General features: G+C 38.1%; 3 protein-coding genes across 3 annotated transcripts; 2 read left to right on the plus strand and 1 right to left on the minus strand.

Annotated features, from left to right (window-relative positions):
- Positions 1-7,786: 7,786 nt before the first annotated feature.
- LOC114720989 (IRK-interacting protein-like) lies at positions 7,787-9,726 on the plus strand. The gene has a single exon (XM_028906748.1). The coding sequence runs from the start codon at positions 8,170-8,172 to the stop codon at positions 9,499-9,501; it is 1,332 nt and encodes a 443-aa protein (XP_028762581.1). The 5' UTR covers positions 7,787-8,169; the 3' UTR covers positions 9,502-9,726.
- Positions 9,727-13,795: 4,069 nt separating this feature from the next.
- Positions 13,796-23,372, plus strand: LOC114720987 (SNARE-interacting protein KEULE). The gene is made up of 21 exons (XM_028906746.1): positions 13,796-14,014; positions 15,546-15,604; positions 16,392-16,473; positions 17,088-17,166; positions 17,691-17,741; positions 17,834-17,930; positions 18,040-18,072; positions 18,563-18,688; positions 18,795-18,986; positions 19,082-19,165; positions 19,257-19,355; positions 19,436-19,512; positions 20,003-20,096; positions 20,385-20,510; positions 20,663-20,758; positions 20,893-21,012; positions 21,091-21,168; positions 22,192-22,382; positions 22,652-22,742; positions 22,826-22,915; positions 23,016-23,372. Exons 1-21 carry the CDS (start codon positions 13,942-13,944, stop codon positions 23,067-23,069), a joined length of 1,992 nt encoding a protein of 663 aa, XP_028762579.1. The 5' UTR covers positions 13,796-13,941; the 3' UTR covers positions 23,070-23,372.
- A 93-nt stretch (positions 23,373-23,465) lies between these two features.
- Positions 23,466-27,607, minus strand: LOC114720988 (deoxyribodipyrimidine photo-lyase). Its single transcript, XM_028906747.1, has 9 exons — positions 27,073-27,607; positions 26,533-26,873; positions 26,213-26,453; positions 25,822-25,979; positions 25,715-25,751; positions 25,500-25,558; positions 24,508-24,589; positions 24,285-24,356; positions 23,466-23,743 (listed from the first exon to the last, which is right to left on the minus strand). Exons 1-9 carry the CDS (start codon positions 27,388-27,390, stop codon positions 23,570-23,572), a joined length of 1,482 nt encoding a protein of 493 aa, XP_028762580.1. The 5' UTR covers positions 27,391-27,607; the 3' UTR covers positions 23,466-23,569.
- Between the last annotated feature and the right edge of the window lie 283 nt (positions 27,608-27,890).

Genomic DNA, 27,890 nt, shown 5'->3' on the forward strand with positions numbered 1-27,890 from the left:
TTAACCTCCTAACAATCGAGATAATTACAATAATATATAGAACACATATCTTAACACTCCCCCTCAAGTTAGGGGGCAAATAAGTTCTTTGTCCCTAACTTGCTAAGTAACCTAACATGATCTTGTACTCCAAGTCCCTTTGTTAGTATGTCTGCCTGTTGCTCCTTGCTCTTCACGTGTTGGAGGCTTATGATTCCTTGCTGCAATTTTTCTCTTACAAAATGACAATCGATCTCTATGTGCTTAGTTCTTTCGTGGAAAACAGGATTGTTGGCAATGTGTATGGCAGATTTACTGTCACAGAATACATTGACAGGTTTCAGTCCATCTACATGGAGGTCTTCCAACAATCTGGTGACCCAAACCACTTCTGACACAGCATTCCCTAAGGCTCTATATTCTGCCTCAGCTGAAGATTTTGAAACGGTATTTTGCTTCTTGGATTTCCACGATATAGGAGATCCTCCAAACTTTACCACATATCCAGTGACTGATCTCCTAGTATCCGGGCATGTCCCCCAATCTGAATCAACATAACATTCCAGCTTGTTTGACTTAGATACAGCAATCATTATTCCCAATCCTGGACTTCCTTTCAGGTATCTTGCCACTTTGAGTGCAGCATTGTAATGAGATCTCCTTGGTGCATTCAGAAATTGGCTGAGGGTCTGCACAGAAAAACTAATGTCAGGTCTAGTAACTGTAAGATAGGAGAGCTTACCTATTAATCGTCTATACATGGTTGGCTGTGGAATCAAAGGATCATCAGTCTCCTTCTTGGGTTTACCATGTAATCTGATGTTCTGCTCCATAGGTACACTAAGCGGTTTAGCTGCAGTCAAGCCCATTTCAGACAAAATATCCAATGTATACTTACGTTGGTTAAGAATTATCCCATGCTTTGACCTAGCTACTTCTATTCCTAGAAAATATTTCAACTCTCCTAGATCTTTAATTTTAAATTTACTGTGCAGCAGTCGTTTTACCTCAGCAATACTATCTAAATTACTGCCTGTAATTATTAAATCATCTACATAAACCAGCACCAAAATAGTTTCAGAATCAGATTGTCTAACAAACAGAGAATAGTCATAGAAACTTTGCCTAAAACCACCTTGTAAAAGAGTTTCAGTAAGCTTCTCGTTCCATTGCCGTGATGCTTGCTTAAGGCCATATAGGGACTTAGTTAATTTACAAACCTTGTTGTTTTCAAATTTACCAAGTCCCTGTGGAATGTGCATATATACCTCTTCCTTTAAATCACCTTGGAGGAAGGCATTATGCACATCCATCTGAAAAAGTTCCCAAGAATTCATCACAGCAATGCTGAGAACAATACGAATAGTTACCATCTTAATAACAGGTGAGAAAGTTTCAAAGTAATCTATCCCTTCTTGTTGGCTATACCCTTTAGCAACAAGTCTAGCTTTGAAGCGCTCAATGTTTCCATTTGAGTCATACTTAACCTTATAAACCCATTTGCACCCTATGGGTCTTTTACCTTTAGGCAAATCTACAATCTCCCATGTCTTATTATCCCCCAAAGCTTTTATTTCGATTTGCATGGCATCAATCCAGCGTTGGTCCTTTATGGCCTCTTCATAGCTGCAAGGCTCAGTGACACTGTCAATGCTAGATAGAATATGCTTGTAATTAGTAGAAAGGTTAGAATAAGAAAGAACAGATTGCATAGGATATTTTACCTCCCTTTTACCTACTGTTTGTGGTGTTTGAGATGTACATGCATATCCTATCAGACCTTTGAAACATGTTCCAGTGCTGGATGTGTAATCTTTCATCCAGATAGGAGGTTTTCTGCATCTAACAGGTCTGTTCTGAGGTATTTCCCTTTCATTTGGAATGATGGGATCACCATGCTCATCTCCAACAGTGTCTTGGTGGTCAAAAGAGGAAGTATCTTGCCTGAAAGTAATAGGCAGAGGAGCTTCTTCATCATACTTGTGGCTGAACTGCTCTAAGGGATCAGTCATATCATTATGAGGAGCTCCCCCTTGATTGAGACCTGCTGCATCTTGAAAGGGGAACCTGGTTTCATCAAAGATGACATGTCTACTAACACAAAAATTATGAGATTGGAGATTATAAAGCAAATAACCCTTTTGAGTGCCAGGATAACCCAAGAAAACACAGGGTTCAGATCGATTTTGAAACTTGTCTTGAATATTTAAATTAGTGGCAAAGGCCAAGCAACCAAAAACTCTTAAGAAAGACAAATCAGGTGGGTAACCATATAATAATTCAAAAGGAGTTTTATGACCTAAAGTAGAGGAGGGAGTACGATTGATCAAAAAAGTTGCAGTTTTAATAGCTTCCCCCCAAAACTTTAGGGGTATACCAGATTGGAATAGAAGGCTCCTAGCAACATCCAATAGATGGCGATGCTTACGTTCCACAACACCGTTTTGTTGTGGGGTATAGGGACAACTAGTCTCATGTATAATTCCTTTGCTTTGCAAATAATGTTGTAATTCAGCATTAACAAATTCTAAGCCATTGTCACTACGAATTTTCTTAACAGTAGAAGTAAACTGAGTATGGACATAGGCAAGAAAATTCTTTAAATGATAAACAGTATCACTTTTATTAACAAGCAGAAAAGTCCAAGTACAACGTGTGTAGTCATCGACAATAGTAAGAAAGTAACGATAGCCTTTGTAACTGGGCCTTTTATATGGTCCCCACACATCTACATGTATCAGATCAAAACAAGACTGAGATTTAGAAGTACTGAAAGGGAAAGGTAAGCGGGGTTGTTTAGAACGGGCACATATGATGCACTTATCAGTGTAAATTGTAGGAACTTCCTGTCTAATTTGATCTAGATGCTTGAGTTTATCTATTGGTGCATGGCCTAGACGTCTATGCCAAATATCCTGTGCATGCCTAGCAGAAATACTAAGTGTTGTATCTGCCCTTCTAATCCGTTCAATGATATAGAGTCCATCATGGAGTTTACCAATCTCCCTCGTCTGTCCACGAATGAGATCCTGCAATGTGCAAAAATCAGAATAGAAAGAAACGATAAACTCCTTCCCTGCTGTTAGACGAGATACTGAGATTAAATTATAACAGCACCCATGAGCATAATAAACATTGGTAAGAACAATATTATCTAAAATTTTGACTGTGCCAACGTGAGTGATGAGCATGCGACTTCCATTGGGTACTTTAATCATTTTTATAGGACCAGTGTATCTATCAACCGTATCAAACATATCAACACTATTGACTACATGACAGGTGGCTCCAGAATCAAGAATCCAATGAGATTCACAAAAGGATTTAGGAAGAGCAGCAACCAAACCTGAGAAAGTCTCATCAGGACAGTCAGTCACATTTACGGCAATATCATCTTGTTCCTTTCGAAGAAGTTTAAGAATCTGATCATACTGCTCTTGTGTGATGGATGCTTGTTCAGGTCGGAGGACAGAAGTAGAAGGAGAGGAATTAAAAGTATGAACGGTGGTAGATGCTTGGGTTTGCTTTGATCGGAAATTAGGAGGGAAGCCCACAAGATGATAACAATGATCCTTTGAATGTCCCTTTCGGTGACAATAAGTGCATTCCTCCTGTGACCGTCCTCTCCCCCTTCCTCGGCCTCTTCCTTGTCGACCGCCCCGTGCAACCATGGTGGCATTATCAACCGGTGAGGGGACAGGATAAGACGAGAGTTGCTGTTGAGACTCATCTTGACAGATAATAGAGTATGCTTGATTGAGGGAAGGTAGAGGAGTTTGGAGTAGAATTTGTGTTCTGGCTTGATTATGAATCTCGTTGAGTCCGGTAAGAAACTGAATGAGGCGTTGCTGTTGAATCATTTGGGCATATTGCTGTGTCGTGGAACACTACAAGTGGGTTGGGGGGCGATGGCGTCATACTCATCCCATAAATTTCTGAGCTTGGTGAAATATTCAGAAACATTCATGGCGCCCTGAGATAAGGAGATGACGGCCTTGTGAATTGCAAAAATGCGCAAGCCATTAGCCTTATGAAAATGTTCCTTCAAGTCAAGCCATACGGAGCGAGCATTATCGGAAAAAATGATCCCAGGAGCGATCTGCTTGTCAACGGAGTTAAGGAGCCAAGAAAGGACAATAGCATTACATCGGTCCCAAATATCTTGGTGTGATGACTCTTGCTGGTGGCGGAGGCAAGATCCATCAACGAAACCAAGTTTATTCTTGGCAAACAATGCTAATCGCATGGATCTACTCCAAATTTCGTAATTCTCGGTCCCCTTTAGAAGCTGAGGAACCAATGTGAGGGATTGGGTGTCGGAGGGATGTAAATATAAGGGATGTGTGAAATCAATAGTGGACTTGGTGGACGGATGGGTTGCTTCTTGATCTTTTCCCATGGTTGAAGAAAAGAAAAATAAGAGGGAGGAAGATAGCAGAAAGATGATGAAAAGGGATTAATCTTTACCAAAGAACCAATTAACTTCTGGACGATATCTTCAAGAAAATCCGTCGTGCAAAAAACTGACAGAGCAAGACGGCAGGATACCTTTTTGAAAGAATGCTTCAAGATCGATCGCGAACTCAAGCCATGAATTGAAACAAAACGGCGAGGGCGATCCTTCACAGATGGGACTCCAGTGCACAGCACGTTGCTGTGTATTCCTTTTCCACGACGACGGCGTCGTGATTGACTAAACAGACTGATAGAGGATTACTCTGAATCAGGCTCTTGGACCTCTGGCCTGAACAACCGTGCTCTAGATACCATGTTAAGATGGGCTAGAGAACTCAAGACAGAACGATCTGGACTTCATTGATAGTTTAGGCTAAAAGCCCATTGAATTACACACTTGACCGAACATATTTGGACCTCTATTTATAGACATTGGTCCAACGGTCAAAAGTCTTACTTAACCTCCTAACAATCGAGATAATTACAATAATATACAGAACACATATCTTAACAAGTTGAAAATTCAATGATTTTAAAGAAATGAGAACAAAACTGCATTTAAAAGTGCAACAAAGAATGAAACTATGTAATAAAGTCCCATCTGAAAGTAATAAAACCAAGTAATTATATTAAGGAATGGTTTATACATACACACACACACATCATCAGCATCCTATTATCTTGGATGTTAGAATATAATAAGATGTCCCCATTGACATCCAGATTCCTGAAGCCAGAGAATGCGACTACCAACCAAAAGGTGTTTTGCCGGGGGAGGGGACGGGGTGGGCACACAAATCTCACATTTGAGGGGTTTAAACTTTTCTCAATGAGGTAAAAGAGGGAGAGGAGTTCCAGCTTAATTAATCTCTATAAATTACTAAAGAGGGTTAGATAACAGTGCACCCATATGGTTGCTTCTATCTAATCGACAAGAACATGGGCCAAATTTCCCGCATCATATTGTTATGAGATAGATCAGCGACGAACTGTTGGTATCAAAACAATTCTGTCTGTCTTTTTGTTCACCATAAGGAAGAAAGGGAGATGAAGGCAAGATCAGCCCAGCCAACCAAAGGCGGGTTTTACGACATCTGACCTGAGCCCTTGGGTTCATTAGTGTCTATTTCTATTGAAAGTGTTATAGATAAACAGCACATCAGCTGCTTAAAATGTACATGGTCACAAAAGTTTAGATTTGCTATCATACAGCCAAGCTGCGGTAACGTGAAAATTAAAAACAAGTAAAGTTCACAATCTCAATCATGCTCATGTTATGATAATATCAATAATGGAGGGATTAACATAATGAGTTTTGCCTCTCATTTTGCCATAAACCTGGGTTAGTTTACGAGAATTTGACATAATAAACGAACTAATCACCCAAAAATATGACCAGAAGCATGAATGGGATCAGGCTAACCCCGACGAGCCAAACAAGGATTCAATTGGATGCGTCTTTCTCCGCTCAATTCTGACTAGCTAGGCGCTTGCATTTTTACTCGGCTGGTTTCCCCTTTGTTTTTCGGTGAATAACTGGGGTTGGGCCGTTGGCCTCGTTTTTCGGCCGATGAAAGAATGGCCTGCGGATATTAACTTTCATTTTTAATTTTTTTTAACGATGAGATCCAAGAGAATATCTTCAGTTTAAACTTTCCATTTTGGCCAAAAAAAAAGTTTAAACTTTCTAGTTTTTTATTTGGAGAGTTTATAATTAACTTTTAAATTACTATATCTTCAGTGGTATTATGCTGGCAGACTCAAGTTCACGTGAAATTAACTTGGATGCTTGCAGCGCGCACACCCTCTATTGACGCCCCACTCTGGATCTATGAGAATGCATTTGCTTTTCTTTTCTTTTTTTTTGGCCCCCCACTCTACAAAGCGTTTTCTTGCTTCCTCCTGGCATTTATCCTTCTTTTTTTTTCGGGTGAAATTTGCCAGCTTCTTGTTAGGCCGGAGGATCTGTTCAGTGCTTATGAATTATAACCCCCCATTTTGTGGAACCACGCACTTTAATGAATGATCCAAATTCAAAATTTTTAATCAATCATGTTTAAAAATTAAAAATATTTTTTTGAGAAAATAATAGTTGACAGGTTATCTTTATTTTAAATTGTAAACTCATTAAAATAATTATTCTAAAAAAATAAAAATAAAATCTAAACCGTCTAAATCAAATCTGAATGATCAATATCTAATGAGTTTAGAGTGCTCATTTCAAACCGGTTCCTCATTTTGTTTGCGGATGGATGTTCTGCAGAGCAGAACATGTTCTGTAGACTACGTCAAAGAAATGATGACATGTGTAATTAAAATTATTATGTATTTTAATCGTGCTAGATTTCAGACGATGAAAATAACGTTAGGCCAAAATAATCAGCAATCTACGTGTATCAGTGTTGTATTTTTTGCTATTTGGCGACATTTCTTCATAGCAGAGGTTAAACTAAAACTACGGCAAATAAATGAATACAGTTATTAAAGGCATAACTAAAATGGGAACATATAGTACATTTTGCATTATTGGCAAACACATATAGGCCGGGCGTGCATGCGGGGGCATGGTGGGAATGGGATCGCACGGGGCAGGGGCATCAATGAACATCAGTGCTATGTGTCAGTTGCAGAACAGAGAAGAAGGTGGGGACACGTGCATGTGATCCCTAGAAAGAGGTAAAGTTGCATGACACAAGGCAGCGGCCAACTTCGCTGGCAGGGGTGCCAGACCGGGATGGACCACCCTGCCCCATCCTCACTGCTCTCTGCTCTCTCGCTCTTATTTAATACCTTCACATGCACTAATCCATTCCCGTCCCCAGCTCAACCCAACCCGCCCAATAGCGACGCATTCGGTCGCTTGGTGCCCCGCAACAGGAATAAATGTTGTTATTAGTTGTTGCTCGTTATTTCTCGTTCTGCCCTCCATCACCCATATTGCCTGAATTAAATGCCACCCCACTCCACCCCACGCATCTCATTCGCCTACACGTTTCTCTGTTTCTCCGGCCATTAAACTCGATAGTTTTTGTCTTCCGTCTTCGCCTTGCTTCTCCTTTCCAACAATTCCCTCTCTTGCGGGCTTTCATTGCCTGCCTGGTCAAAAAGAGATTATGCTTGACCCGTTAATCGTGATCAAGCCATCCCATTGTCCGTTTCAACTTGCCAGCACAAGGCTAAGACAATGAAATTTTCGAAAAGGGATGATCAGACGACGGCTTGGCTTGTCTTGGAGAGATTCCTATTTCCTAAAGACCCACTGAAGACAAAAATTAAATCAGGCCCTTCCCAGTTGGCAGAACCTGCCCACCTGTCACTTGCTCGGGATCATGATTACGTGCCGACGAAATTGCCATGTAGAAAATGAAAGACAGTGATAGCAGAGAAAACCACGACGCTTGTGCCCGCAATCACAGTTTAAATAACCCGTGCGTCTTTCTCCGCATTGATCCCCGCTTATAGCAGATAAATGCACCAACCCGGAAATGCAATAACATTATGGAATGGCTCCATCCTCGTCTTCTCCTCCTTCTTCCAAATCTCCTCCCTCGCCTTCTCTCCTGTCTGAGCTCTTCACCTTTGTGTGTGCAATAGACTTTCCCTCACGCCATCCCGTTCGACCCTTTTAGTCCTGTGTCCTACCTGATCTCGATCTCTTTTAAGGTCATCACTAAAGTCACCTTAAGTCTTTTCCAGGTCACCTGACCCTCCAAGTCCTTCAACAGAAATTTTAGGATGTTACCCGTGGACAGAGGCCAGAGCAGAGCAACCCCAGGTGTTGATCAAGGTCTTACTCCGAAGCACCATCCTTCAACCCCACTCCCCCAGACCGACAAAATATGCAGGTCCAATCACAAGAAACGGTCTGAATCTGCGTGGTCCGTCGACGGAGAAGATGGCTCCGTCCTGTGCAGCAAGTGCCGCCCGCATTCTCGTGAGAAAATCATCGTCGTTCCCATGGATAATAATGGATCGAACAAGCAGTCGCCGTCATTAGCAAGCCCAAACGGGATTTTCAAGTTCATCTTTTCCCCGCTGACGCGCAAGAGTCCAAAGTCTACCGAGGCTATGTCAACAAGTAGAGAGGAGCAGTGGAAAATTGCGCTGGCGGAGCTTTCAAATAAGTTGATTCAAGCTACTAGGAAAAGAGACGAGGCTATTTCAGAATCTTCTAGGCTCAAATACTCCATGGCCGAATTAGAGAAGAAACTTAACAGACTAGAGATGTATTGCCACAAATTAAAATCTGGGCTCGACGAATGCAGTAATAATTCGCCGTATAGAATGGCTAAGACCCAAAATTTCCATGAAAACGACGTAGTCGAACACTTCATGGTCGCAGTCTCGGAAGCCCGGTCTTCAGTAAGGCTCCTGAGCCGTTCTCTTATTATGCAGCTAAGGCACATGGGAGGCAAGGTGCACGAGAGAGTATCCTTACTTCTTCAAGCTTACGATATTAAAATCTCGTTTTCGAACAACTCCAGGAGCTTGCTTTTCTACTTAGAAGCCCTGTTAAATAAAGCTTTCTACGAGGACTTTGAGTCGGTTAGGTTCCAAAAGAACGCGTCGAATTTCATACTCAATCCAGAGGAACGATGCGAGGTAAACTTTGCGTCCTTTAATATGCTTCATGGGTTAACATGGGAAGAGGTACTCTGCAAGGGGACGAGACACTTCAGTGAGGAGTACAGCAGATTCTGTGATCGGAAAATGAGTGAGATAGTGGCAATGTTGGGTTGGAACAGAGCTTGGCCAGAGCCACTCTTGCAAGCTTTCTTCGGCGCATCCAAGAGCGTCTGGCTGGTGCACCTGCTGGCCAACTCGGTCCACCCAAGCTTGCCTATTTTCAGGGTGGACAAAGGAGTGAGGTTTGATCCGGTTTACATGGAAGACATGAGTGGAGACAAGAGTAACGAGTTAGTCTCAAGCATGGTCCGGATAATGATTTCACCGGGGTTTTATGTCTCCAGCGGTGTGGTTAAGTGTAAGGTGCTCTGCAAGAACTTTAGCAGCAATGGTCATTACCACAGTAACGTCGAAGATAAAGGTTCTACCCCGTTACCTTGAGATTTTGAAATTTTAACATTTGATCTGAAATCATCAGAGAAAAAGAACAAGTGGAGAGTTTTCCATTGTTACTTTTGTGTGGTGTTACATTACCTTGGGGCAGATGAGAGAAACGGGGGGTTTCCTTCTTCTTTTTTTTCCCCGTTAAATGTGTGTTGCGTAAAAGATAATGCTGGGATGTCTATTTATTGAGATTTTTGGGTCAAAATAGACAATTTGGCTTCATCCGGTTTCGCCCTACAGTGGTCCTTTATTGTCGTCTTTCTTTTGGACTTTTATGCGTTTGTTTCGCCCATACATGTATGGAGATCTTAAAAATGCTAAGATAAAGATCTTAAAGGCAAGTGGAAGAGATTCCCGTGGGTTTAAACGTTTGGATTGCGGATGAAGAGATTTTTGGGCGGTTTAAATAAATTTTCTGGTTGTAACCGTATCTTCGAACCCACAGTGAGGAATCAGTCAGCGTAATTAACTGCATGGGTGAATGCGAATGCGAGCTTGCCATGAAGTTAATACATAACATTTGTGATAGCTAACACAGATACCAGCCAACCATTTTTTCAATCGAACCAACAGAGTAGGTTGATTTTGGAAAAATTACATAGAAGTCTGGTTTAAGATATCTGATTACTCACAGAATTTTATTTGTGACAAAATACGGCAAGGTAACATGTAAATACCAAATGTTAACAAGTAAACAGGACTTATTAACAATTGAATTCCTTACTTGGACTACTATATGGCTTGCTTTTTAATTTTTATACCCCCAATAATTACGTAAAAATTAAGGTTAATTAAACACAGACGAATACATGTATAAGGTGGACTCCGCGGATTATGCCCTATGCTCACAAATCGATTATTCTGAGGATATTGCAAGTGTGTTAAATTGATCAGAACATTCCTGATCTGTTTTTGTTTTTGGTCAACGGCATTTGGTGCCCGGAACCTAACAACTTACCGTCCAGGGAGCCACAAAGCCACAAGTCAGCTGGTCATTTCTGATCCTTTTTTTTTTTATAATTAATTTGCCAAATGCCAATGGATTACGCTCCGATCTTCACAGAGGCTGCGGTGTTTTGTCCTTTTTTTCTTTTTTCTTTTTTGTTACAAAGAAGATCGAGCGTTAGCGATGAGCGCCGGTTACTCCCGGTATTAATGGATCGGGCTTGGCTTTTCAGGGGCCTGATTCGGGCTTATTTTTAGTTTTCATGTTTTTCCATCTATTTACTGTACATGGTCAACAATCCATTCCCTATAAATCCTGTTCTAATCCAGTAAGAATTATAATTTTTTTAAATAAAGGCAAAATGATATTAAGTAAGAAGAAAAGTTCAAAATACAATAATAGAAGAAAAACAAAAACTAGAAATAAAGCAGATCAAAGAAAAAGGTGAACTAATACTTCCCATGAAAACAGAATTAAAAAAAGAAAAGCAAATAACAGATATCCTTCAAAACGTTACAGTGAGAGGGTCCTCTATATTGATTAAGTGTCAAAGCTTTCTCCACAAAGGCCAGATGCAGAGGCTGAAATTGGATATTCAAGCAAAGACATTAACCTTGGACTCAATGAAGTGCTGGTCTCAGGCAAAATGGAATGAACATTTTTTGTTTCAAGGTTTCCCATGGGGGTATTCAATTTGTCCCGTCCCGTCCCGGTCCCGATCCCGGTGAGTTTGGAACGAGACAAAAAAAAATTCAGGACGGGACAAAAACGGGATAGGACAAGACGCAGGACGGGGTTGTCCCGTCTCGTCCCGGAATTTTTTTTCTTTTAAAAATTATTTATTAATAATTATTATTAGATTATTCAATTTACTTGTTAATAATAACTCTTGTTTTTATGGTGATTTGTAGCTCTTAAATTATAATATTATCTCAACAAAATCTCCTTTCTTAATAAAATAATTCACAAAATAATATATAGTGTTTTTTTACGATATTTTTTTAAAATATTATTTTTACACACTTTTTATGCTATATAATTGAGCTTTCTACGTAATATTTTTTATCTTTAGAGGCCCAAAAAAAAAGTATTAGAACATTAAAAAAAATTCATATAAAAAATTATAGTTTTTTTTTTTAAAAAGGGGGAAGTGGGACGTCCCGGTTCCGACGAGACCGAGACAGAACCGAGACGGGATGGGACACCGGACAAAATCCCTGTCCCATCCCTGTTCACCTGGACGGGACCGGGACGAGCCTGTCTCAGTCCCGTCCCGTCCCATGAATACCCCTAGTTTTCCCAGTGATCATGAGAGCCTGAATGGGCTTGCTATGAAGTAATATAATAACTAGACAGCTGACCTCACTCTTCCTTTTCTTCTTGCAAAGAATAATATTTTAGTCACTACCTAATAATGTATTATTTATGGTCTTTAATATAAGATTTCATTTGACTTTTGTTTTGATCTTAAATATAAAACTCTAATCTATTTTGTCTCTTATATTTATTTATTTATTTTGGAGATAATCCTTCTAATAATAGTAGTTATAGCTAATAAATTTAATTAGGAAAGATATTTTAGAAAAGACAAAACTTATTTATTACAGATAATTAACTTAATTTATTTTTTTAATTTACTCAAATTAGTTAACTAGCTCTTATATTTAGAATCACAAATAGTATTTTGAGATTGATGATGACTGTTTACTTTTACTAGTGAGTCAAAAAAAGAAGAGCGATAGAAATCACTTGTAAGCACGTTTCATTTAAATTGAGATAAAACTCTTCTCACATACTTACCTCGTATTCTGCAAATCATAGTTAAAAAATTATTTATAAGCCATTCCAAATAGACCCCTAGTTAAAAAAGCCATTTGACAGTAGCTAATTTTAGCCTGCAACTCTTTAATCACTTGCTTCGGAGGTGTAACGGTACCTTCATGTAAAGCAAGATTCCTCTCCTGCCAAAGTAAATTCAGAAATATGATTTATGATTATACCTTAGATTTGTTGCTGGTGCCTTCATGATAAAGAGTCAACAGAACAAATTGAAGCCAAGATCTGAAATCATGAAAGGGAGAGCCTGAGAGTCTGATTGATAGGCCTCCAAACTAATATACTCGGAAGAAAAGATATTGACAATAAAATGTGTTTAAATGCCGCGTGAGAAATGAACAAAAATGACATTATTAATATTAAATGTCAGAACATCAGCTAAGAATTGGAAAGAACAAAGAGTTGACAGTTTGACATCCGTGCCTAGCTTCTAGACTCCTTTAGGATTAAAAAAATCGAATAAATACTCCATTTTTATATTTACACGTGCATCAAATAAAAGTCTTCCCTTTGTCCCCTCTATCCCGCGCTCATCTTTGCAAGATCCTACCTCTAATCTTAATCTTAATTATAAAATTTTATTTAATTTTTATTTTAGCTTTAAATATAAGATTTTATTTTACTTTTATTTATATTTATTTATTATTTTTTAAGATAATTATTGTAATAATAATATTTTTAACTAATATACTTAATTTGTAAGAATATTTTAAAAAAAACAATATTTATTTATTATAAATAACTAATTTAACTAATTTTTTTAATCTATTTAAAATAGGTATGCACGGTCATAAATCATGATTTCATCGAGTGTAATCCAAAAACAACAACAATAACCTTCAGAAGCAAGCACAGGGCAGGCGTTTCTGTGTTTGTTCTCTGAAACTGCTACTGTAAATTTGTAACGAGGTCAAGAGAAGTTAGGAAGACAGCACACGGAGGTTGTTTACTTTCCCAGCTAATAGAGCTAGAGTGAATGAGATTGAGGTCGGTGGCCTCTGCCATTGGTTCAGCTACTTCTCGTTTAAGACCTCCTTCAACCTTTCGACCGCATTTCTACCTCTATAACTACCAGGATGCGGATTTGGTGCGTGAATCTAATCCTGCTTAGTTACAGCAGCAGATTAGGCTGTGTGAGATCAAAAACAAAATCACTGAGTTAAAATCAAACACCCAATTGATACTGTTACTTAATCTCTCACTGTTACAATTATTATTATATATATTTAGTTCTTTTTAATACTTATCAAACGCCCAAATGTTCTTGCAAGAAAAGATGAGTAGAGAAAGAAAAAGATCATATGGCATCGGTTCTGAGCTAAAGAACCGGCATAAAAGAAATAATTGGGCGATGCCAAACCATGACCGGACCTATTCTGCAAGAAGGACTTGAATCTTCAGCGTTGGAAAATTCAACACGTCATGCTCCATCAAGCCAAATAATTGTAAAACAAAGTTATTTCTCTTTCCCCACCTTAAAAAGAAAAAACCATAATCAATTTAACTTATAATTAAAGGAAGCATCGTCCTTCTCTCCCTCTCTCCCCTCTTTCTGGTACGTACCCGCTTCCGGTTAATTCCACGATCTCCCTCCTCTTCCCCTCCCTGAGCGATCGAGCGGTTGTCGTGGGCAGAGTGAGGCAGAGGGCAGCCCCATGTCTATCTCAGACTCCGATTCCTCATCTTATGGCGCTGACTGCAAAAGTTTCAAACAAATTAGCCGTGAGAGTAAGTTCATTTCCCTTTACTAATCGGTTCCCTTCTTCGTTTCTTCCTAATTCTATCCGAACAAAATTTTTCCGATTCATTCGTCTGATTAATTATCAACGACTTGTCAACTCGGCGTGCTGTATAATTGTTATTCACTGTTGGCCGTTTTCTTATGACTCGCTAAAGTATCAAGTTCTCCAGTTACTACTTTTCTTCTCTGCCTTTTCACTTGTGAGTTTGGGTCATACTTGATCGCGAGGTTTAAATCAATTAATTATTCATCAGTTAGTGATGTATTTTACCATGCTTTTCAATGCCGCGCTTTGCTTAACTTTGTTCTCACATCATCCTTCACCCGAGGGTCACACACTCACATTGGATTTGCCTTAGTAGTCGGAACCCTTATCTTTCGCGCATTATGTTTATTTGAGGCTTGTATTAGCTTTGACACGCATGTGATGGCAACTTAGCTGGTGCATTCGAAATTTGCATCTCGGGGGGAATGGCCGGTGTTGCCGGTTGAGTCCTCTCATTCACGATGTTGGTGGTTTTGTTAATAAAACAAATTCAATTGCTTTTCTGGAAATTGTAAAGAATTTTAGTTGGTTGGAAGCTTGAAATTTAGTCAATAAACATACTCTGTATCTTTCATTCCTATTCCCTCTACCAAAGCCGTAGAAGCATCGGGCAATCTAAGTCTCCTAGATAGCCTATTCTGTCGTACAGAGGAAGAAGCTAGCAGTGAGATGCTGTTACAGTGGATATGTTTAAGGTTTAGATTGCAGCATATGAGTAAGGGATGGCATACATTGCTATCACTTCAAAATCTGATCCCTGAAACTGTAAGATTTCTGCTGTTATGATGTTTCAAAAGAAAACGTACAATGTGATTGGAACTGAAGAATTGTGGTGCCAGAAAAATCTTATTCCTTTTCTAAGTCATACCTACACCTATAGAAGCACGATTCCTTTGTAAAACCCCCAGGATCTGGCCGAGATGTATCAAATCAATGATAGCAGAATAAAATCATCTAAATCCCCTAATAATTAGCTGGGGTCTGCATCATAACAATAATAAAGTTAATAAAACCGAAAACAAATTATTGATTATAAACATAAGAGGGAACTTAGGCCCCAGGGGCCTAATACGCAGCAACAGGAAACATTCCAAATCACCTTTTTATGCTGTTCTTCAGAGACTTCAAGGATCAACCTACTACTGGATATGCCTTGTGTATTTCTTTATTTATTTTCTGGTCACTATTTCTTTAGTTTTAATAACATCGCCAGACTTAATGCACCGCTGTTTTTTTCATTTTCATTAGCAGAAGTATCAAGTCAATTAAGTTTTGAATGATTGAAAAGCATGTTTTAGAAAGATGTTCCATTGCCTGCTATCGCAAGTATCACATCCTTTTCTTTGCTTTTTTTGTTTCCTTGTAACATTTTATCATTAAACTGTTTAATTGCAGCAATATATTAGCCATGACCAAATGCTTTGAATTTGATCTCCTTATATTATTTATCTATAACTGGAAATTGTCTCCAGGATTATTACATGAAATGCTTAGGGCAGCAAAAACAGGAGATTCAAAGTCTACTTGGAAGGTATGTATGTCATCGGCTGCTTTAATGAGCTTTGCCTTTAGATTGCTAATTTTAATCAGGATGTCAAAAGACACAAGTCTTCTGTCTGCTTCAACTTCTATTTGAAGTTCCATTCCAGGAATCTTTGCTCACGCTAGGTTTCATAATATTGACGATTGTACACAAGGAAGATTTATTTTCAATTTGTCACATTTTTGTTGCATAATTAGTCTGGCCACTTATTCATTTTTTTGTTCCATAGATCTCCTAATTTCCACTGCATATGACTAATAGCTGACTTTATTTTGAATGGGACCATCTTGAGCTTTCTGTCATTTTCCTTTATCTATGTTAATATTAAGTCACGCCATGAGTTGTTGATTCTGAAATCTGACTGGAAAAATTAATGTTCTTGAATGAAGAATAATTGATAAAGGCTTTAAAATGTTGGATTATGTATATAAACTATTACATTAATGTGTCCAATGAATTGCATATGTTCAGTGGGTTCAAAATTACATGGGACTGAGGGACATAATGTCAAAATTCAATAACGAATATACACATTTTGCAAAATTGATTGGAGGGGGGGGGGGGGAGATCCTTTCAATGTGGTTTCACCACTGTGAAGTATAAATCTAGTGGAAATTGAATTTGTTCACTTTGGTGTTAGATGCGCGTGCATGTATGTATGCATGCACCTGGTTACAAAAATTTTACTGCAAATCTGATAGAAGTCTGATGGTAGTTTAATGTTAAAGCTTTTCGGTCACCGTCTTATATTGCTCCATGAGTTTCTTTCTTCCAGGTACTTATAATGGATAAGCTTACTGTTAAGATAATGTCTCACTCATGCAAGATGGCTGATATCACAGATGAAGGTGTATCATGTAAGAACTTCCGGATAGATTTCTATGAGATATCTTCCTTCCTTCTTGAAGCCAGTTAGTTTTTGCCATAGTTGCTTTGATACTTATTGTTGCAAGTTGCGTGTATGCTACTCTAGATGCTGAAAGTCTATTGAACATGAGATAAAGAAGTTATGAAATAAATGAAGTAATATTACTTATCCCTTATAAAATGCATATCATGAACCTTTATTGTGGGACCTCTCTAGGAAACCTGAACCTTTATTATGGGACCTCGTTGAACTCTAAAAAACCTGACAGTTGTCTGCGCAATTGCTGCTAAGTGCTAATATTAACATTCATGCATCTAATTCTGAAGTTTTTAACTTCTAATCAGAATCTTGAACTTGGAATGATTATGAGATTAGTTTTTTTTTTTTTTGGGGGGGCCTGAATGATGAGATGAGTGCTTAACTGCTTATATTAAGATTTTGATGCTAGTTTTGTGCCTCTAGAATTTCAAGTGTAGCTTGACTTGTTTCTTGCTGATAAATTTTGCATTGCTGTGTTTTAATTGTTTGTCTTAATTTTAAACCTTGCACCGTAAGTTGTGTTTCTTGGATTCTATGAGGTATAATTTTGGTGTTCGTCTGCAGTGGTTGAAGACATATACAAGCGAAGGCAGCCATTGCCCACCATGGATGCTATATACTTCATCCAGCCAACTAGAGAGAAGTAACACAACCTTCATGCTCCTCCCGTATAATTAATTTTATGTATCTCGGTTTTGTAATAGTTTTTCTTTTCCTTACTTTGACTACCAAAAAATGCCTCAAATTATAAATTTGGTTTTTTATTTTAAGTTGATTAATTTTGATGTTTCTTTTCTTTTCTTTCTTTTTTTTAACAAGATGCACTAGGATAAATTAATTTATATTATTATTATATTCTCACTTGCTTTGTTTCTTTGTTTCTTTTCCTTCAAATTATCAAACATTTATCATTTTTTTAAAAAGTACTTGGTGATATTGTTGGTTTGCTTTTCTTCATTTTTGAGGACGCCTTATCCTTTTCTGTCTTTGCATATTTCCTTTCTTATCAATAAGATTATCTTCTTAGTTCAAACAACCAAGACGAACTCTTGTGGCTGTAAGACAGTTTCATTTAATTCTAATGGTGATGCCAATTTAAATCAAGCTGTCATGTTTTACGAAATTGGTGCATTTGTAGTGATTCTCTCTTTCAATTTCTGTTGGCAGTGTTGTTATGTTTTTGTCAGACATGTCTGGAAGGACACCCTTGTACAGGAAGTATGTTGTTAGCCTTGTATCATCTTTCTGTGTACAATTCTTTTTGTTTCTCACTGTTGGTTTCCAAGCATGCTCTTTTCTTGTTTATGCAGGGCATTTGTTTTCTTCAGTTCAGCTGTGCCTAAAGAATTGGTCCAGGATATCAAGAAAGATACAAAGGTGTTACCTCGCATAGGCGCACTAAGAGAGGTTAAGATTACTTGTTCATCAATTATATTTTGCTCAACTTGGTAGTTTTGGCATGGCAAATTCAAATTCTGCTAAACATGGTTTTTTTCATTTGGATAACATTATGCAGATGAATTTGGAGTACTTTGCCATAGACAGTCAGGTGGGTGATTCTTTAGTTTCCTCGCAGAATGTGATATATATTATCATCATTGTTAGTATAGATTATTTCAAAGTGGTAGCACGATGAGGCACTACTTCAGTTGGTCCAGCTCCATGTAACCATGAATGAAAAGCATAGTGATGGAATAGGATCTTTGTCCAGTTGAACTGACTAGAATCTGTTAGCTGATATACTATATAAAGACATTGTGTTAGGCCAAATAAATAAGGCTTTGCGGATTGAGTTGATTAGTTTTTTTTTTTGGAAGTCCTACAACCGCTCAACTGGAAATTTAATCATTCACTGACAAACAGCAGCAAATAGAGCCACAGTTTCAGAACCTTGAGATCCTTCCCTTTTCAGAATGATTTTCTATCTTGAATGTGTTCGTTATAAATCCTTGATTAGTTTTTGAAATCATGGTGTTTTGTTTATCTGATGCTATCATTTTATGGTGTGTGATTTTTGTCATCTGCTCGTCTTATTGAAGGGTTTCATCACAAACAATGAGAGAGCTTTAGAAGAATTATTTGGAGATGAAGAGAATAATCGCAAAGCTGTTGCATGTTTGAATGTGATGGCTACTCGGATTGCTACTGTTTTTGCATCACTAAGAGTATGTATTTATTATCTCCTTATGCCAACAAACAAGAACGTAGTCAGTGCTTTCTAAATGTTCAAACATGACCAAAAAGCCTTCTAAAGCATGTAAGCCTTTCTAGGAATTTCCTTTAGTTCGCTTTCGTGCTGCAAGGACCCTTGATGCAACCACGATGACTACTTTCCGTGATCTAATTCCTACGAAGCTTGCTGCTGGAGTCTGGGACTGTCTTATGAAATATAAAAAAACTATACCTAACTTTCCTCAGACAGAAACATGTGAATTGCTCATCCTTGACAGATCAATTGATCAGGTTTTTCTTAGCCTTCATGTGTTTATCATGGAGTTAAGTTAATATTTCAACAGACTCTCGATGTTTACTCATAAGGTGTTAATCTGAATCTGTAGATTGCACCTGTAATACATGAATGGACGTATGATGCAATGTGCCATGATTTACTGAATATGGAAGGAAATAAATATATACACGAGGTATATGCTAAAACCTCTGTTTCATTTAATCTATTTTTGAAGTTTTGTGTTTGCTATGTTTTGAATATAATATAAATTTTTTGTACTTAAGGTTCCCAGCAAGACCGGTGGTCTACCTGAGAGAAAAGAGGTTCTTTTGGAGGACCATGATCCTATATGGCTTGAGCTTCGCCATGCACATATTGCAGATGTATTTTCTTCTTGACCCTTCTACCCTTCTATTATTATCAATTACGCAATGCTACCTTCTGATATCAATGACTTCGTCAGGCTAGTGAGCGGTTGCATGAGAAGATGACCAGCTTCATTTCAAAGAACAAGGCCGCTCAAATCCAGCATGGTTCCAGGCAAGTGACAATTTTCTGGAATCTTTACGCCTGTACCCATTTCATTTAATTTATTTAGAAGCTTTATGAGCTGAGATTCTGACTTTATCTTCTAGTTGTGCTTATTTTTCAAAAAATATATATATATCTACATTCTCCCGCTTGGTAATCTTAGTCATTTTGGAAAGAGATCTCTTTTTGGCGATTGAGATATTTTCATTTTTCTTTATGGTGTGTCTATGGGGTTCTTCATTTCTTCGCTGAATATTTAATTGAAGCTTCACTTATCTTTTGTGATTATATTCTGCGTAGGCTCTTTGATATTTAAGATCTTTGCTTATGTGTAACACATGACTGATAATTAAGTCAGAGGCTTGCATATTTTTCTGTTATGATGAATTGGCCTTTTCTAAATTACCTAACCTAGGATCTGGAGTTGATTTACCAAAAAAAAAAAAATCTAGTTACTGTCAGTGTCGTTATATACTTATCATTGCCTTTTCATTTATAGAGATGGTGAAATGTCAACAAGGGACTTACAAAAGATGGTCCAAGCGCTTCCACAGTACAGTGAACAAATTGACAAACTCTCCCTTCATGTAGAGGTTTGTTTCTTTATGGTGCAATCATGGGACAGCTTATTATAATGGTTGCATGATGTTGTTTGCTTGGTTTCATCTTCCATGTCCATCATTATTCTTGCTGATGAATGGCTCCAAAAATGAATTTTGCAGCTCAAGTTTTATAAATATTTTTTCAAGTTGATTCTTATTTTAGCATTTAATTAACATTATATATTAATAGATCGTAAATGGTTTAAAAGAATGGTTACGTTGCTGATTATGTTCATTGCCATACCTTTAGGGAATATTAATGGGCTTAATGTGCTCCAGATTGCAGGGAAGATTAACAGAACCATTAGGGAGACAGGACTACGGGAACTTGGACAGCTGGAGCAAGATCTTGTTTTTGGAAATGCAGGAATGAAAGATGTGATCAAATTCTTAACAGCAAAAGATGTAAGAAGTTCTAAGAGGGGAATAGAAAAAGATGTAACCTGTCATCGCATGCATAAAATTGAGCAAGCGTTAATGCAGAATGTGACAATAGAAATATAGTTTTGGCATATTTTCATGTCTTGAAATAAAATGAAACACAATGCTTTATGCAGGATATAACTCGGGAAAATAAGTTGCGGTTGTTGATGATTCTTGCAGCCATTTATCCTGAGAAATTTGAGGGTGAAAAGGGTGAAAACTTGATGAAGGTCTGTTTTCTTTGTTACTGTCGCCATCTAAATTGCCAACTCCTTTTCAGTATAAATTAAATAAATTTTCTGTCACTGCTATATCTCCTGACTCTCTTAATGATGTTGTGCACTGTCTTCTAAATGCATTTCAGGTGGCAAGGTTGACAATTGAGGATATGAGAGCTGTGCATAACATGAGAATGCTAGGGGCACAACCAGATACCAAAAAAAGTGTGACTGGTGCCTTTGCTCTCAAGTTTGATTTACACAAGGTAAAAGAAACTTCTACTTTGAGTTGATGATTTTGAGTATTGACATTATGCCTGAAAACAATTTGTTCAAGTTGTCAGAAGAAGCGTGCGGCAAGAAAAGACCGTTCTGGTGAAGAAGAGACATGGCAGTTGTCACGCTTTTATCCCATAATAGAGGTACACATGAAGTTGGACTACTGTCAAATTTCCCTAAATGTAAAATGTGCTCATCATGGAAATCTGTGAGAGGGTAGAATATAGCTGACAATCTTGCATGATAAATTACACTCTTGTTGAAAAATATTTTGACGGGTTCCTCTATTTCGTTATAGATTTCCTCATTGTTGAACAATGTTTTCATGTTTTTTCCTTGCTTGGGAACCTTGCATGATACATCCTTCGTCCTTAAGCATCGTGTCTGAACCTTGATAAATTGTGGGTGGGTTTTCTTTCTAGCGTTTGCTTGAGTGCTATTATAAACCTTGTGACTGTAATGTTGATCTGTGAAAATCACATTGATTAGTTTAGTTCGGGAAAGTGCCAGCATCAGTTCGTAACTTTTGATGTTCCAAAGTACAACAAATAAATCTCCTCATCTTAACAAAATTTTTGGAGTAGCCACAGGGCCCTATATATTTCCCTTTACATTAATAACTGCCGTGGCAACCCATTTTTGACATTTTGCAAACGAAAATACCTAGCTTAATCACATAAAAATGCTACCATTTCAAAGTTGGCCTGAGCTGGCGTATAGCTGTGATAATGATGACATGGAGCATTTGCAACTTGTCGGCCAAAGGTTCTAGATGGATTTTCAAGTACATTCCAACTGAGTAGACGTTAGGGTATGAGTCTATGTATACAACTCGTGGCATTTGGTTAGCAGAATTACCTCTCACCTAATTTAGTCTCGTCTATTTGATGTAATTTTCAAATTAGGACTGTTATGATGGTAATTATTATTATTATTTTTTTTTAAGGATTATAATTGTAGTTGATTCAGTAACTGGGCTGGTTAGCGAAGAATAGTCCTATTCTTTGCAAACGGCTATACCTTTTCACACAGTTGTAGTATAAAGATGATAAAGATGGAGTCCTGTTACTTTATAGCAATATCTTCTTGAGAATTAAATTGGCTGTATTTTCATATCTTGTCAACTTTTCGAGCCTCATATGTGATGAGTGGATGATCTCTCACAGGAAATTATTGAAAAACTCAGCAAAAATGATTTGGCAAAGGAAGAGTATCCATGTTTGAATGACCCTAGTCCGTCTTTTCATAGTTCACCTTTTGTTGGATCAGCGAATCATAACCCACCAGCTCATTCAATGAGATCAAGACGCACACCAACTTGGGCTAGACCTCGAGGCTCTGACGATGGATATTCAAGGTTCTGTTCTCGTTGGCTTGTTATGCGAGTCAGATTAATATGATCTTTACTTATCTTGGTACTTTATATATTTCTATTCATTAACTCTCTCCCCTCCTCCCTTCAAACCCTTGCCTCCATTGCTGTCTACCCATGAGTTGTGTGGACTTGAAATAAATATTTTGTTTCCAAATGACCAAGCTTTTGTTACAATTGCAAGCCTGGATCTGCGATCTTTGCCACTCCTTGACTTTCTCACTTATTTTCATTTCTCTTTTGGGCTGCATCAGCGATTCAGTGCTTAAACACACATCCAGTGATTTTAAGAAGATGGGACAACGCATTTTTGTTTTTATTGTCGGTGGAGCTACCAGATCCGAGGTTTGATCAATGCTTTAATAGACGAGCTTATGGTGTTTATTTTTTTCCCGCTTGTCTTATCCATATGCTGTTTTATTTCTCAGCTGAGGGTTTGCCACAAGCTAACTGGTAAGCTGAAGAGGGAAGTTATTCTGGGTTCATCAAGTCTTGACGATCCTGCACAATTTATTACGGTATTTAAAATTTTCAAGTTATTTATAGCCGTATGGAAATGTGTCTTTAACCAGGGAAAGCAGTTAGCCATCATCATGCTTACTATCCTCTTTTTGGCAGAAATTGAAGATGCTAACGAGCCACGAGTTATCATTGGATGATCTTGAGATATGATTTACAGATGGAAACTTGATGAGCTTCCCTATATTTGTATGATCTGCCGGTTCAAGCATCTTCATAGAACAATTCTTTTTTAACACTGGGCATGTTGTTCATCCAAACCACTAAACCAGACTGTGCATATGCTAGGGATTTTTGGCTGATTAGGGATCCGTTCTCCTGATTCTTCTCTCATTTGGGAAATGATCCGCTCTGATTTAAATACTAGCGGAAGCATATTTGTACTTGTATCAAACCAGACAGAAAAATGTAATCATAGTTTTGTTAGATGGTCCGATTCTGTGGGTTTAATCTCAATTGGGCATGCGCTATTAACTCTATACCAAGGATCATTAACTCTCTGCACTTAATGTTTCAAACTTAGTAGTCTTGAAGTGCGAAAGCCAATAACAGATAAGAATTTTCCAGAGGTCATTGCACAATTTTTTGCACATTCCTGCTAACGGTCAGCCTTAAATGCGTAACAAAATATGAGTTCACATAATCAAATTAAACTAACGGCGTTGTACTTTCTCCTTCTCGGATGGCAAGTTTTCAGCCTTTCTCTTTCTTATTTCACCAACTAACTTAGTAACATACGCCATATATTTGTCAACATCGAATTTTCTGTTGCATCCCGCATAATTCATGTATCGGATTTTCCCAAATATTGGTCGCTCTCGCCACCCCTGAAAAGCCAAAAATAAACGCATAAATATTCCATAGATAATTTTCAGTTCTCATATGCTACCTTTAATCCTTAATATAAAAATTTATTTGACTTTTATTTAAATTCTACATATTAGATCTCAATTTATTTTGTCATTATTCATTCATTTTTTTCCAATATAATACTTCTCATAAATAATTTTAACTAAAACACTTGATTAATAAAAATATTTTAAAAAAAACGAACACATTTATTATAAATAACTAACTTAACGAATTTTTTTAATCTACTCAAATTAATCAATTACTTCTTATATTAAAAACCTGAAGTAGCACCTTATTTTATTTCCCGTCACCCATTTTGATCTTTTGGGGTAGTGAAATTTCAGACCTTTCGAGGGTAATTGATATTAATTGTTTAGTGGAGAATTATTGAAATTCTCCCTAAATGGTTTGGGAACCAAGTGGCAAATGCACTGCCTTGCAAACCAAAGAAGCAAAATTCGTTCTACTTTCAAGTTTCAAATTACAATGCGGAGAATAAGAACAATGCATGCGGACCTGATCATGGACCCCGCATATCGACCACATGCAGCCAACATACCCGTTTGGGTCTCTCCCATCTATTTCGTACTGCATTAAAAACAACAAAAAATATATTTTTTCTTAGATCTCTGCAACTTCATCAAACAGCAATGGTAAATTAATAATCTTTGCTTTTTTTTTGGGGGGGGGGGGGTCCAAGTTTGTCATCCCCCTATGTTGCTCGAGCTAACGTAGTCACCTTATCATTTAAATATATGCATGTCTCGAGGGCCTCTTCAGGTCCTCTTGTCCACTCAAGTATCTTCTTTGCCCAATACATTCTGTAAATAAAATTTTCGGATTGAAGAAACATGAATGAATAAGGGAAAAGGCATAAACAAGTACAATTAATTAATCAGAAGAAACTGGCTGTCATTACCAGTTGATAATGAAAAGGATTTAACATATGCGAATCACTACTTACGATAACAGAAAAATCTATTAAAATTTCTCGCTACAATGAAAAATATTTGGAAATTTTTTGAAGAAATGAGATTGACAAACACAATAAAAATGTAATATCAATCGGTTGATATTGAGCAAATTACCAGTTCAATTGATTGGAAGAGAAATTCCACCATAAATCAAAATTAGATTACAAGATATTTGTATGATACCCAAAACTAAAATTTCAATTCAATTCAATTCCTCCAAACATACTCGGTGAAAACCCCAAGCTAGTTCTTTTCTTAGCCAACTCCGTCAGTGCACATACCATACTTTCCAAGTAAACTAACTCCTCACACCACTAGGAAAATACAAACAAGAAGATTCACATAAATATCAAACAATGAACACGGGACGAAGTCGAGCAAGAAAAATATATGGAAAAATTCAAAGTCTGATCATGGCAAGGATATCAAGAAACTAGGATTGACATAAAATTCAAAAAACAGGCAATATACACTGCCGCAACCGAAATATCCATAAAAATATAAAACAATAGTAGTTTTGACTTTTGACACTGACGCACAGTTCAGTCATAAGTCAAACAAATCCAGAAAGATTCTTTGATCCTTGCAAACTACCAAACTTACCTTTCCCTGCGACTCCTCACGAGAGAAAAATTTCATTCAATATTTGATTGACGCCCTTCGTTGTGTGATGACATATGTATTAAAATGAAATAACTCTACAACAATCATCGTCAAGCAACAAATAGATTAAAAGAATAATATGGAAGCTGCTTACCGCATAAAACCATGCATTTTTCCATGGTAAACCATCTCCTTCTGCGAAGCATTCCAGAGCTGATATTCATAAACAAAATGATGCACTAGTTATTGGGTAACAGGACCTTGAAAACAGTAAAATTCAGGAATGTTTTGCGATAAATGACAGCGAGAAGGCCTTCAAAGTCTAAAGTCGATTATTTTAGAACAAAATACGTAAAAAGATCGACTTACAGGATCTGCAGTTCGTGCTTTCTCTAGTACCTCCCTCCTGGAGATATAAAAGCAAGATGAGATTGCAAGCAACCACGAAAAGGTAAAAACAAGATAATGTGACTCACGAGTAAATATGTTCTCGTTTATCATTGGCATGGTCTAATAAGGTCTTGCGAGCCCATTCCCATGCTCCCTGCAGTGAATCATAATGTGGCTGATAGTAGCAAAAGTTATCAGCGAGTTCTCTCCGCACAATCAACTCTTCCAAGAAAGCTTCAATTGCCTTCAGATATGGTCGCATGAAACACCAGACAGTAATGTCATTTTGGGAAGAAGAGCAAACGACAAATGGGATAAAATGACCGTAAAATGCAGCTACTTCCTTATCAAGCACATCTTACCGTTGATTGGCAGGTTAACAGTTCAGTCAGGCCTAGTTTGCTTAATGGCTGTGCTAACGAAACAAAGAAAAAGGTAAAAGGGTCTAGTAATCTACCATGATTAAATTATACATGCCTGAGGATATGATTTTCGCAGCTTCTGTGCTTCTAGGGCACAGCGTTGAGCAGAAATTTGTCCAAAATGTAAATAGGGAGATAGACCAGAAAGACCGCTGGGTTTGGATGGATCATTCCGGTCTTTGGAATAATTTTTCAACCTTTTTGTCAAGAATCCATTTTTACTGCCCATTAATACTTCCATCGCTGCAATTTCCCCGGGTTCACACCAATGTAACTCGGGAACCTCTGCTCCAATTCTAGTTGCAGGAAATAACTATGTCAACACAAAGGTCTACAACTGTGTATATGATATCAATCAAAAGAGTAGCGTCTAACCTCAACACTTCAGCAATGAGGTCGTCCCAATCGATCAATTGGTTCCTGCCGATCCATTTGCTAGTCGGTGGCTCCATTGTAGGAAAATCAATCAGATACTCAGAAAGCCTTTTGGTTATCTTTCCTCTTATGGTCTTAGCACTGTACTCCAACTTCTCCGACGCTACCCAAAGGGGAACTACGTTGTGAGCATCAACTTCATGTATTGTGACTAATTCGCTTACCCTCTTGCATATAGCCGCTTTGCACCTCCGCACTTCTCGCAAGGGGGAGAAGTCTGTTACCAGCATCGAGGCTCCAAATTCTCTAAGGAAATCTGGTATGGTGTCCTCTGCCTCTCCCTGTAGGCAAACCCGGAAAAAATGTCGACACAACCTTTTATTCCAGGCATCCACCGAAATGCAGCTCAATAATGAAGAAACTCAAATCTCAGAAAGATGATTCTGATGATATTATCAGGAAAAAAATAAAAGACGGAAATTGATCAAACGGCTACATTCACAAGAAAAGCTTACATAGCAACATATGATCGAAAATTACCCGAACCAAGAAAAATGGAATTTGAAAATTTTGTTGAATATCCTGGGACAACTGCCGTAAACCTCTCAACATAAACCCCAAATGGCGGGCTTTAGCACCCAAAAACTGGTCGAAAAGATTGAAAACAACTGCGACGGGGACGTTAGCTTTGTTAGCCTCATGAACGGCGTGGACGAGAGCCCAATTGTCTCTTACCCGTTGATCTCTAAACATCCAGTACACAACGGGACCCACCTGTCCCTCAGAACCCCTAGATCCTTCTTTCAATATTCTATACCGACCCGACTGTACTGCCATTGTCGACACTGCAGAAGCCATGGGCGCTATCGCGGCCCTAGCTACGCGGACGGGGAAAAGTGGCGTGTATATGCGAAGAATCGGCTCGTGGGGAAAAGGGAGATTTAAGCGGTCGTGCAAGTGTAAGAAGCGAACGAGGATGCAAAGCAGCTGCTAACTTAGCTGAGAGCGCGAAATTGCCTTGAGGGGTTGAATACTACTGCATTGGAGGGAGGATTGATCCAAGGATGCAAAGCTCCGAACATTATATCACACGAATTGATGCGTTCGAGCCTTTGGAGGGAACCCCCACTGTAAGATTTGTGGTTTAAAACGAACATGCGCGGATCATTTTAGCGCTTGACACGTGTACTCCACAATTTTTTATTTGGACTGAACTCTGGCCCACGATTCATATAATTGGACCGGCCCAATGGTCAAGATCAAATAGCCTCCGTTTGCGGAGAGGTTCGGCCCCATGAACACTAGCAAACACAACGTGAAGTGGAAAAGTGGCCTATGAAATTGGATCGAATGATATT

This window comes from Neltuma alba, unplaced genomic scaffold (assembly GCF_004799145.2).
Source record: "Neltuma alba isolate B1F8T4 unplaced genomic scaffold, ASM479914v2 tig00012009_pilon, whole genome shotgun sequence".
Lineage (NCBI taxonomy): Eukaryota > Viridiplantae > Streptophyta > Magnoliopsida > Fabales > Fabaceae > Neltuma > Neltuma alba.

Coding starts and splice junctions, on each gene's coding strand:
- LOC114720989 (XM_028906748.1), top strand. CDS start 8,170: ATGTTACCCGTGGACAGAGGCCAGAGCAGAGCAACCCCAGGTGTTGAT.
- LOC114720987 (XM_028906746.1), top strand. CDS start 13,942: ATGTCTATCTCAGACTCCGATTCCTCATCTTATGGCGCTGACTGCAAA. Junction 17,167..17,690: donor ATCCAGCCAACTAGAGAGAA/GTAACACAACCT, acceptor TTCTGTTGGCAG/TGTTGTTATGTTTTTGTCAG. Junction 22,743..22,825: donor GTGGAGCTACCAGATCCGAG/GTTTGATCAATG, acceptor TTTATTTCTCAG/CTGAGGGTTTGCCACAAGCT.
- LOC114720988 (XM_028906747.1), bottom strand. CDS start 27,390: ATGGCTTCTGCAGTGTCGACAATGGCAGTACAGTCGGGTCGGTATAGA. Junction 26,874..27,072: donor TTCCATTTTTCTTGGTTCGG/GTAATTTTCGAT, acceptor GTTTGCCTACAG/GGAGAGGCAGAGGACACCAT. Junction 26,454..26,532: donor CTCATTGCTGAAGTGTTGAG/GTTAGACGCTAC, acceptor TCCTGCAACTAG/AATTGGAGCAGAGGTTCCCG.